We start from the raw sequence: 12,902 nt of genomic DNA, 5'->3' as shown, positions 1-12,902 counted from the left end.
TTGTTACATTCTGTTCCATTATTTCTCCCACATAATCCTCTTTCACTTTCTTTGGCAGCATGCAAATGAGTTTCTGTGAACAAGGAAGCTGCATGTGCTGTTGATTGTTCTGATTGCCGCTTCTCGTTCTCTCTTCCTCTCTGTCTCCCCTTTGCCAGTTTGTCCTACCCAGAAGACTCCCGGATGGAATAGAAAAGTGGAAACGGAAGGGAGGTGCCATTTCATCTAACGAAATAGAGCTTTGTGATCACTTTCCTCTCTCAAGTCTTTAAAGGCAATTGGAGTGAGGCGAAAAGGGAAGTAATTTCCCCCGGAACATGAACACCACTCCACAATTTTCCTACAGAGTTGCCAAGTGACTGTCGCAGAGACAGTACATCAGGTATTCTCTTTCTCCTCCTGCAAATATTCACTCAGATTCATACATCACTCACATTTCCTCTCGGCGGTCGAACTGGTGACAGATAATTAGGTGTGTGTGTGTGTGTGTGTGCGTCTCTCCCTTTCTCCATGTGCTTGTTTTTTATTAAAAGATGTTGTCCGTCTCCCTTATCGCACAGACAATGTTGACAGAGAAGGAACATCATATATAACATTTTTTTAATCTAAGAATCTTATATGAAACCCACAGCCTTTCTGTCTGTCGAATGATTGCCACGGTTCCCACTTCCAACCGGGGTTGAGAGCGAGGAAGCAGCACAAAAACATACTCTCTGTTTTAAATTAAAACACTACGCAGAGATACAGGCCGCGGGCACGGTAAAGGTGTAATGAAAATGACGTTACAGTAAAACATTGCAGTAAAGCTGTGAGATTGAGGAACGTGGACGTGGAAAGACAGTAAAGCTTCTCCGGTCTCTTGAGGAAGACGGTGTAATGTGTAAAGCCACGGCTGACGATCCATGTCCTTTCCCTTTAGCCTCAAGTCTAACAAGTACGACCACAGGGAGATGAGCAAACAGGGAAATAGGTGAGACGCTCTAGTACTAAATATCATCGTGAATTGGTTGCAAGATACGTCAACAACAACAGAGGGAATTTATTCATTTCAATACATCGTGTTAATACTTAACACGCCACTCAGACGTCGTCTCACACCACGGAGACTCTTGTTGTAGCAAATCCTTTTTGTAATACATTCTTAAGACACTATATAGTTGTGATTACTTTTGTTGCATAATATCCGTGGGGGTTCTTGTGTTTGAATACAGGATAGTGTGTCTGCGTGTGTCTGATTCAGTTCAGGGGGAGGTTGTGGTCGTAGTAAAAGCCAGGATGGGCGCCTCAAGTGTTGTCAAACAGCAAACTGGGGGTCGCTTGATGTTTTTATGAAGCGAGTCTGTTTGGAAATTAATCGTTAGTCTCGGTTTTATTGCTCAAATTACCCGAGCCGGTCCTTGTCCTGTTTGCCCTTAATTAACAAGCGTTCAATTCCCCTATTAATTAGCACAAGCTATTAGCTATTTTACATCACTCTTCATTTGTCGACAATTAAAAAGGTCTATTATTAAAAGGCACACCACATGGTTAATTGGGCAAGTGGCTGAGCAGCAGGAGGAGGAGAGGCAAGAGGACAGTGCAGACACTCTGAATGTAGGGAGGAGTCGGAGAGGTCTACTGGAGCTCTCACACAACCTTTACAGTCTGTCTGTCTTCAATTTGTTGCCTGACACTCTGTCCTCGAGAGAGGGACCGTCTCCCTCACTACTGTCACACACTTGCTGCATTCGGACTCCGGCAGCACGGCTCAGCAGTACGGGCGTTAGAGGATGGGAGGTGTGTGTGTGTGTGTGTGGTGCTGGATAAGAGGTTTCTTTGTGCACTTCCATTCATACCTCAGGACCTGCAGCACTGTATGTGTAGAATATCAGCGGGTCTCGGGCATCCCCTCTGCTGCAGCATCGGCTTGATCCCTTTCTCATGTTGTTTGTGTTTGAATGTTGAATCAGATTCAGAATCTCTTTGTTATATAAATACAAAACATGTGATCAGAGAAATGGGAGCCTGACACTTTGTGATGTGTTTTGTTTTTTGTCTCTGCTTTAAGTTCAGCAACACATTTAACTGGAGCTGAAGATCTGATATCATGGGAAATCCAAACATTATGGGATTACACTGAATAAACGAACAAAGAACAAAATTCTTGGATAACAAGGCACAATATAGTCCCAGCAGAACCAAAACAAAGCAACATATTAAAAGTGGGAAGATAAGTAAAAATGTGAGAGGACGAACTGGAGAAGAAGAGAGTTTGAAGGAGAGGAAAAAAAACACGGTAAAGACAGACAAAGGTGTGCAACGGGAGACATACAGGGAGGTGGAGGTATCCTCTCTCTTTAACTCACCCTGCCTCACCCCTCGCCCTCTGCCAGGGCTTAACAAGTGGCAGGGGGATGCAGGCAGGCCGAAGCTGTGCTGATTGACAGAACAATTACTGCTAACACGCACCACGACGGAGAGGCAGACATCTCCAAATAGAATTTCACTATGTTGTTGCATCACATGCTTACAGGAAGGATCTCGGTAGAAAAGCAAAATTGCCCTGACTGACTGACTGACTGACTGACTGACTGACTGACTGACTGGGAGCTGAGCACGACTGCTTGAAAAGCACTCCCCTGTTGTTTGTTACCTTCCGTAAAAGAAGGCGGAAAAAAGCATTTACCCTTGATCAAGGTTGGCTGGGTCTAACTTTAGAAGCAATGTTTGGCAAAGCCATTTCCTCCAACTCTGACTGTTCATCTGTTAGCTCAGTTAGAGGTGCGGCTATTTTTATCCACACACCTACTGACTGACGAAGAAGTGGAAAGTTAATTAAAAGAGACACGACTCATCGGAACAGTTCCAGTAAATTATACATCACGGATCTAATAAGCTAGAAATGATGTAAAGATGTGTGTTTGAGCTTGTGAGGTTAAAGTGACAATAATGTCAGAGTTAAATGTAAATCATGTTTGTTTGAATTGTCTTACAGACAGAAGATTACACACTATACACATGAAGTTAAAATGTCAATGAGGATGTCGCTGTAAAGTCGGTAATTGAATTATGGCCGTTTAGTTGCACAGATGAGAAGGTTTGTTGTTTTTGTATTTGAAATCATGTAGGAGAGATGAAACGTTTATGAATCGATTAGCTGATCAACAGACACTTAATCAGCAAATGATAATTCAATAATCAATTAATCATCTCAGTCCTTTTTCAAGCAAAAACACTAAACTATCTCATGTAGAAAACATTTTTTCGCATGTTGAACACAATTACAAACTGAATATCTGAGTTTTTGACTGTTGGTCGGACAAAGCAGGATATTTGAAGATGTCACTTTGCACTTGTGAACTTGTGATGGATATCATTTTAAATTGGCGCCCTAATGTGTCGTCTTGGAAAAGATTTTCTGCTGTCATTCTGCTGCCTCTCCTTCTCCTCCGCTCCACACGGGACTCTCTTCGAAGCATCTGTTGGTTGATGCAGTCAGTCTCATGCAGCCATCCTGGCCATTTACACCCCCCCCCGGCATTCCGGCCTCCAACAGCTGCATTACACCACGCTCTCTGACTTTCTAATTAGCTTATCTCGGGGAAAATAAGGATACTGAGCAATTCTTTGCTCTAGCAGTCTAAAACCAGCAGGCCACAGGGAGCGTTGGTTGGCACCTAGTGTCACCAAGGGGGCTGTTGTCTTCGTCAGATTGGTACGAGAAAATATGTTTCCCTCTCTTTCCTCATAAACACTCTCACTACTTTTCTCAATTTCTTGGATTTTTTTTCCACTTTGAACTTTAAGTCAATTACAAATCGCAAAAAGCCAATTTAATTGCAAAGATGTAATATTGTCGGTGTTCAGGGTGAGCAATGAATCTTGCAACTAATGAAGAAGGTTTGCTTTTATTCAGCAGCTTCTCAACCACACAGATTAAGCTACAAGGGGCTGGTCATTTTTAAGTCCAGAAAATGAAAAAGAAAGTGTTAATTTGCTATTCCTACAATGACAAAGTATAATATTCATTCTGCGGGTGTTTAATGAACTTTGCAGTGCAAAGGGTAGTCTGTGCACTTAAGGAATAAAAACCCCTTATCTTAATCTGTCATACATTTCAAGAGCAATGTCGTCCTTTTTAATTAGTTTGTCCATCATTCGCTGTTTATCAAACAGGTAACCCGTAGCTGTGTTTGAATGCCACATGATACAGTAAATCCGGGCCTCTTGTTTGCTCTGCTGTCTCCAGGCTTAAAGAGTGAACGATGGAAGGAAAAGAGGGATGGAGGAAGGGATGGAGGAAAGATCCTTCCACCTGTAGCAGTGAACGTCCTGCAGGACTGTAATCTGCCAGTTGTCTCTCACAGCGATGCCCGGCTTAGCCGAGGCCAGCCAAGCCCTGCAGCCTCCAGCGCCAAATGATGCCGGGGCCCCAGGACATAAGGCACCTGCACGGGGAGATAAAGGCTTCAACTCCTGGGCTAATACTGACGATTCTTTTGATAAATACAGACGTGGGGGCGGAGGTGGGGGGGGGGGGGGGTCTTTGGGTGGAGAAATCTTTTCCCGCTACCTCTCTCTCATTCTCTCCTCCCTGTCTACCTGTCTCAGTAATCTCTTTTTCTTGTACTTTGTTTTTTTTTTCTCTTCCGCCACACTTTCGCTGTCTGTTTCTCCGCAACTCATCTCTCTCTCCGTTCCTATACCTCCCTCTCTCTCTCTGTACCTTCTTTATCCTGTCCTGTGTGAGTTTGGATCAGACAGGCGAAGCACTCCACGCTCTGCCTTTTTATTTATTCCATATCTGTAACTGTCAAAAAGAAGATTGCTACTTTAGGAGCTGTCTGTGCTTTGTTGTGCTCGCGGAAAGTCAAATGGAGGAGGTTGTGTTAAAAGCATCTTGACCACTTTGTGGGGACACAAACAATGTCAGCTGCGGTCTTGGAAGCCCCAGACAGTTGAAATGGTTCTATAAGTGCATGACACATGAAGCCTTTTGGACGGCACAGTGCTGAGAGGAGCGGTTAAAACAGTATTAGCCTGGGGAGGTAATTGGAGTTGGGCTACGGTACCTCCTGCTGTGTCTGTCACTTAAATACCTATTTATAAGAGCTTATTGCAACATAAACATGGCCAGGGTTGCGTAATTAGCGAATTACAAAAAGCTCTGAGACCTGAATGACCCAGCAAGGCTGCTGCTCAGATTAACACCTCAGACGCCAAATGAGGAGTCACGCCCACTCAGAAAGTGGGACGATAATTACATGACACGAAATGCCAATCACATTGCCAATGCATAAAACTATATTCCTGTTTCTATACTAAATGTATAGAAACGAGAATGTGAATTTGCTTTGAAGAGTTGTCCACACTGTAACCGACAGAGTAACTCCACTCACATGAGAAATAACACCAATTTTAAAGCGAGCACTTGCCAGCTTCACTGCAATAAATATACGGTTTGCAGGATGAAACAATAGCAGTGGCTGGCACTTAAAAAAAAGACATATCTCCACGAGCAAAAACAGATAACTCTAAGTGCAAAGTTGCAACTACACCACACAGAGTCAAAACAGAGGGGGCGAGCCAGCCGAGCCGAGCCGCATCATGTTGCACTGTGCTGTATCGTCGGCAGCAGTTCATCTTTCCTGTCTGCGGTGTCATGCCCATTGTCTATTCCCATTAGCCTGTGACCGGCGTGCTACGGTATGGTCGGTGTGGGTGCTAGGCTAGCAGACGCAGACGGCTCGGTGTGGCAGATGCCTGGCTTTTCCGCGGATGCCCTCCATCAACTGATGACAGATGTCAGGGCTCCTCTTGGACGGCAACACTTCATCACGCTACCCTGTTCCCCCTCCTCGCCCCGCTGGATTCACCAGCCTGCTTGGCAGTCCAACCCCACTGCACCAGCCCCGCTCCCTCCTGCCACACCTATCTATCCATTCACTCACACACACACACACACACACACACACACACACACACACACACACACGCACACTCGCACATCTCTGCATCCATCAGTCAAGCGTTATTACATCAGACAGCCGTCATACTGGCAACCAATGGATCACATGCAAATGTGCCTAGACGCATCCACTCTGGAAATCTAAAGTATCAGTCTTTGGTGTGTGTGTGTGTGTGTGTGTGTGTGTGTTTGTGGGAGTGTCTACTGTTGGGCAGAGAAGAAAGGTTTTTCAAAGTTACGGAAAGTGTGATTGCACACTTACCATTTGGGCCGGCTGGTAGACTTGATTACCGGAGACATTCCATCTCTGTAGAGGCTCTTGGTCTTGGAGAAGTTGACCACATTGAAAATGACTCTCTGAAAGACAGTGAAGAACATTGAAGCCACATTAAAGCCACAAATGAATAAAAGTCGCAGTGCGTTAGGTAGTACTTAGCAATATTTTTACGAGTTTGTCTGTGTTATATTTGCTTATTTGTTTTTAATGTGCTGAGAAGGCTAAGAAGATATATCTAATTATCTAATAAAACTTAATTTAAGTCACGATCACCAAATAAGTATCATTTCAGTGAGGGACTGCTTTCCAAACAATGCATCTTGAATATCTTGAAAATATACCTTTGAGCATTACAGACTTATAATGACACACAACACTTCCTAACGGGGAAATATAGCTCAAAATGAGTTTTCCCAGCTAATTTAAAGATCTCTTTTTATCTTGAAATGCCTAAATATTACATCTTATTTCATGATATCTTACCAAGCGAATTTTCCCTTTGTTCCATTGGCAGATGAATTTGATAAGCATAACACAGAAAGCTTGACTCATTCTTTACAATCACTTCCTTGTCATGTGACATAAGAGTGGCTGTAGCAGGAGAAGCTCAGCGAGAGGTAAAAACTTTCCACTCCCACGATGGATAACGCCAACAACACACCAAATCACCACACATTAACATTACAGTGAGGAGATAAAGCAGCTTTAACATCCCGCAGATGATCCCATGTTGCAGTAACAAAGTTCCCGATAAAAGGCAGCCGCTCCGAGGAGTGCCAGCCTCTAATCTGGGTGGACATTACGCTTCTCCCCCAGAGGGATGCTGCCTGGCCCTAAACATTAAGCTCTGCCCGGAGCTCAGAGGGCAGCCATGGCGTCTGGCTTTCCACCTCCTCTGGACCAAGGACTTTCTTTTTCTTGAGCTAAAATATTGTGGAACAGCCCTTCCTTTCCCCAACCTCCAGCATGCATGATAAGGATCAGGAGGAGCGGGGAAATGTGGAGAGAGAAATGAATAAATACGCTTTTTAAAAAGTCAAATGAATGGCAATGGTAATAATGCGGTGAAGTAAATGAATCCTATTGATGGGGCATATCAAATTACCAACTTAGTCCAGGTGGTGGAATTTAACTGGGTGCTACTGAAATCCTATTACAGACTCCCCTCCCTCCTCTCCCTCCTCTCCCTCCCCCTCATCCATTTCTCTCTTTTCCTCCTGCCTAGCATCAGAGGAATGGGGATTGCGGATTGTGGCAAGCTGATTCAGACTTAGGTAAAATGACATCTAACTGATGTTGAGACTGGCAGCCGGCTCCTGTAGCAGGGAGATAAGACCATTGCTGCTGGCATTTCAATTACACTTTACTGCCCCGCACATCTGTTGCGAGAGCTACTTTTCAGCCTTTCCCCCTCAGGCAAATACAGCCTTATTCTGACTCCGCTGGCTTTCTTTGACTGCACAGCCTCCTTCCTCAATTCTTTATCCACAGCAAATTCAGATTGTCTTCCTCCTTAGCTCTACTCTACCCACTGTTTGTAATCTATTTTGTTCGGCCTGTTTAACTCAGAGGGAGCCGAGGCTGGACAGGAGACAGAGACGCAGAAGAAGAAGAAGGCTGAATCGCAGGCAAGAGCGATACACAGTACGAGGGTGTGAGACGGTAGAGCAGAGAAAAGGTGCTGCTGCTTGTAATAACGTACAGCAGGGACAGACACAAAGAGACAGGGGATAACTACACAACAGTGCTAAACAGGGCTGGCAGGGAGAAAGTTACTGAGAGGTAAAGAAAATAAACTCCACTGGCTCAGTGGACAGATGTGGAGGACACAGACAGGTGGGCTGGTAGGTGGGAGGCAGGCACACGGCATGTAGAAGTCTCCCTCTGTGCTTTTCTCATTTCATTGAAGCTAAATAGATTAAAGAGAATATTTTGGTTCAGGCTGTGACTAAACATCAGATCACAAAGTCAGTCTTTAACCTACAAGACAAGAGGAACTTTGAGAAGCTTGAAAGCGAAGCAGGAAAACCGTGGCGATTTTACTAACAAGAACAGTCCAGCAGGGAAGATGTTTGTACCACTTTCAAGATGCAGGATTGTTGTACGATTGTGTAGCGCAGTATCTGCTATCTAGTAACGGCTTCATTCGGTGTCCCTGTTTCCAGCTTTCTATAGTTACAGTATTGGAAATGTTGATTGGTGTAACATCTTCTGCTTCATCTGCTTTTAAGCACTATACAAATATACACACACACACACACACACACACACACATTTCTAGTGTGTCTCTCAGTGAGTTCTGGAGTCATTTTATGAAAATAAATTCTATATCCGTATGCCATTTTTTGTCAGGTGGATGTCCATTTTTTCTTTCCACTTGCGTCTCCAAACGAACACAACTGTTGGATAGCAGTTGGAGTTTACTCGGTATCAAGAGGACCAGTGCTTTTTTGCATGAAATTGTACTTTTGCGTTTCCGTCGGCTAAGACCACAGCTTATCACAAAAGCAAGCACAAAGATAAATGCGTGTGGCTTTGGTTGACAGATGCTTCAGAATCAGCAAAAACCTTCCATGTATGTTAAGTTTTGCTTCTTTGATTTTGATTCACTCTTTTTTTTTTATCAAGGCCAGATTAAATGCACAACTTTAAATTCTGGTTTGGAATACATTTATACCAAAATGTCATCCACAGCTGTTTGGAGGATCTATGAGGTCCTTCGTTTTCAGTAGAATAAATACATGTAGCCATCATAGAGCACCAGGATTGATATGAGCATCTGCAATTTCATATTTGAAGAATGTGAGGTCTACACAGCCATGTGAGCTGATAGACACGCCACAGAAAGGATTTTCGTCCATAAACTAAATAAAAGAACAATGCTGTTGCTGTTCTGCATGTGGGTATCTCTCACTCACTCTCTCTCTCTCAAACACACACACACACACACACACACACAGAATTTCATAGATTTAGAATCAAACAAACTGCTGTGGGGCCAATTCTCCAGATCGTTAAAACTTGTGCACAACCAGGACCAATTTAGAACACGCGTGTGTATTTGTGTGTGATGCCCTGGATGATTTAATTAGGCTGGGAGCAGTTAGAAGAGATTAACATCCATGCTGTCTGAGCTGTCATGTCGGCGGAGCGTGTCAAAGCCCTCCGCTGTCCCCGTCACTGCCGAATTACAGACTGGAACAGGTGTCTCTGCTGTGCCACAACACACACACACACACACACACACACACACACACACACACACACACACACACACACACACACACACACACACACAGTGACAAAAGGCGTCCTTAAATATTGTAAACAAACTATTATATTTTTTGAAAATTAGTTGAAAACAGATGAACCTCTTTTGGCTGACCGAATCTTATAACATACACAACTCAAATGAACCTTAATGGTGCAATAAGTCTGATTTTCACTCTCTCACAGCAGCAAATAACTCAAATGTATCTGCAGAGATTTAATGAGGTAGTTCTTCAAAACCAATGACTCTAGAATTACTTCCTTGCAAAACCAAAAAATATCCAAATTGACTCATAAAACCTAAAGCTCGGTATAGTCTTTTTGAAACATATCATGCTAAGCAAACGTTTCCATTGATATGTGCTGTAAGTGCGACCGGTGCATGTTTGAGGCGACTCATTTCTGACCCCAACCTCTTTGCTAACCTTTAAACAGAGTAGCCGGTTAGCCACAGGGCTCGGCACTGAAATAGCCTCGCTGGTGCCTCTTCAGGATAGGATTGCATTTAGGACCAAACACTGTCTTTTGATCTCCATCGATCCAGCCTGTGGTCAGAAAGCATTGCTTCCTGGAAGAAAGCCGGATAAATTATTAAAGGCAGTGTTCTAAATGTGTAGGCCAAGCGCTCCGAAGAGAGAATCCTTATGAGAGTGCTGGCTGAGCAGACTTTATTATGTATGAGCTGAAAAATATGAATGTCTCCAGACTGTGAAAACTATTAAATTATGTTCTGAAACCACACTAATTAAAGTTTTTTTTTTAACAGCAGTTATTGATGAACTATGTACAAGTAGAACTGAAGAGTTAGACTTTATCAATGATTCAAAAATTTAAAAAAAATAATATATATATATATATATATATGTACTATAGGCCTTTAACTGTTGTTAATCTAAAAATAGTTAATCACAGAAACATTCCCACAACACTGCAATTGAAATGCTGCCCAATGGTGTAAGAGGCAACGTAGCTGTGATGTATCAGGTGTCCTGCACTCATCACCAAACGGTGGTTCACTGAATCACCTCGGCTATACTGTGACTTCCTCACAGCTCAACACAAGCGAGCAGAGCAGATCTGTGAGCCCTGTCCATAGCCATCAGAGGCAGGCCGGCTGATAGCTGCTGGCAGCTCTGCCTGTTCCTCTCCTGTTGACTTTGATCAGTCTGATCACTGACGCACAGCGTGCCAACTACCACAGTACTGGGGACTACCTGACACCGCCAGGAGCACAATGCACAATACACACACACACGCACACACACACACACACACACGCACACACACACACACACACACACACACAGAGAGTCCAACAGATGAGCAGACACACACACACACACACTAATACAAATACTGTACTCCCATAATTAGCCGGCTGTTACGGGGAATAAAACACACACACAATTAATAGAGTGGTTAAACAGAGCATCAATTTGACACACATCACAGTGATTTACTGTATGATGGCTTTGACTCAGTTCCCAGCACAGACGTGCAAAACTAAAACGCTAGTCTTCAAATTTTGTGCTCAAGATAATGCTTAATACATCAGATTATCAAAACAATTGTTGCACTTTAAAATAAAATGGTCATAATCAAACGTAAAAACCATGAGAAGCAGATTTGTAATTTAAAACACATGGGTTAATGTGAAGTGATGACTAATTATGTAGGATTGCTCCTCACCTGCAATGTAGTAATGAGGCATGTTTGCAACCACATGTTGCACTAATGTGGTGATCTGTCTAATAATAAATAGGGCTCCAGCTATATCCCTAACCAAGTATTCGGTAAGAATCATTTTTTAATATTTATAATAGTGTCATAATTAAGAGGAGAAGCGATAAAAACAATAAACAGCATACTATAAGCATATAACAAGAATGGGATTCAAGCCTTACTAATTCAATGTTTCAGTGGCGACTTGTGCCAGTAAGTATTGCTGTATGTCACAGCCGTTCAACTACACTGGCATAACAGTATGCATACAAGAATAGCATGACACTGTGTTTCACTGCCAGACCTCACTTCCTGGCAGGTGCCATTTCAAACTGAAATGTCACTGGCAGATACGGATCGGCGTAGGCAGCTGTCACTTAGTAAATACCTCTGTGGTGTCGAAGATAGTGGGGCAGCCATAGCTGCTAGTTGGAAAGCTACAGTTAGGTTTGTAATAACCCGGCCAGTAAGTTACCGACTCTTTGTAAACATCCATCCCAGCCATAGGCGGCACTCGGGCATCAGGTATGGGGAAGCTATGAGAGAGAGGGGGTGGGGGTGGCAATCAATGGCCAGTCTGACGCTGGCTTAACCCAGTGTTCCCCACAGTCATTTTGTGAGACTGCGGTAGGTGGAATGCTCCTCCACAAGATGATTTTGTGCATCTTAAAGTTAAATGCATCACTCTTATGCACTTTGAGAGCAAAATGAAGAGGCTAGATCTATAAAAAAAAACTATGTGCTCTGGTAAACAATTAAATCATAAACACTTTGGTTGTCCGTGTTTCAAAAAAGGTCAGGTGGATTGTCGACCGGCATGACAGCCGGCCGCGGACCAGGCAGCGAGTCCACGACTTCAGGAAGTGGTGTGAACGGTGGCTGTAAAGCAACTTCACCCTTTTTCTGTGATGAATTGGCGCAGCCTCTAAATAGCGGCGTCCATAATCACAGCTTACGAACCGATTCAACTTTGACTCATCAGACTTGCACACAGTTTCCTTTGCAATTCATTGCAACATCATGGGTGAACTTACTTTTAGAGTCACCTGCAAATAAAGTGTTTTTTAACAATCAGGCAAAACTCTTATCTTGTTAGCAACTTTGCTTGTTATCTGACTGTTTGTCTTGTCGGTGGACCTCATTGGACCTATTATATTAACTGTTTTAATGCATTCTGAGACCTCTGCAACTACTTTAGTGAGTATGGTGTTATCATAACCATTAGAAGCAATGGCTGGAGGTTCAAAAATAAAACCCAAAGTTGTAACAAACTGTTCTAAGGACCCCTGTAGCAAGACGGGCACGCTTTCAATGCTGCGCTGCCAGTGAGCTGTACAGGACAAAAGTCTTGCAAAAAACATGGGTTATAAATAAATAAAATGCGATCAGTTGTTTTTTCTCACTGAAAAACAGGGAGCCTTTTCAGTAGGTTTGGGGGGGGACTCCCCAGGGTGGCATTATGGTGAAGGCCTGCTCAAGCAGGGCAGCTCAGCTGTGGCTAAGCTCCTGAAAAGCCTGGTGACAGTGACGGAGGTCACAAGCCAGCAATAGGTGGGCATAACGGTATGACAGGGGAACACTGAGGGGCCGACTGAGACCCTCCGGGACAGGACGGAGGTTGCGTTCTCATATGTGAAGGGTGTGTGTGTGTGTGTGTGTGTGTGTGTGTGTGTGTGTGTGTGTGTG

The 12,902-nt window shown here is 43.6% G+C and overlaps 1 protein-coding gene across 3 annotated transcripts in view; it reads right to left on the bottom strand.

The window, feature by feature from the left end:
* The window catches only part of agbl4 (AGBL carboxypeptidase 4), a 245,361-nt gene that overhangs the window by 140,675 nt on the left and 91,784 nt on the right, over positions 1 to 12,902 (bottom strand). For all 3 annotated transcript variants that reach the window (XM_031863834.1, XM_031863835.1, XM_031863836.1), the window contains exon 4: positions 6,210 to 6,304. In XM_031863834.1, coding sequence (XP_031719694.1) covers positions 6,210 to 6,304 — 95 coding nt within the window. The remainder of the gene's footprint in view (positions 1 to 6,209; positions 6,305 to 12,902) is intronic.

This window comes from Anarrhichthys ocellatus, unplaced genomic scaffold, assembly GCF_004355925.1.
Source record: "Anarrhichthys ocellatus isolate YVR2014 unplaced genomic scaffold, GSC_Weel_1.0 scaffold30, whole genome shotgun sequence".
Taxonomy (NCBI): Eukaryota; Metazoa; Chordata; class Actinopteri; order Perciformes; family Anarhichadidae; genus Anarrhichthys; species Anarrhichthys ocellatus.
The sequence above is the reverse complement of the archived record's forward strand: the minus strand, read 5'-3'. Positions and strand labels throughout refer to the sequence as shown.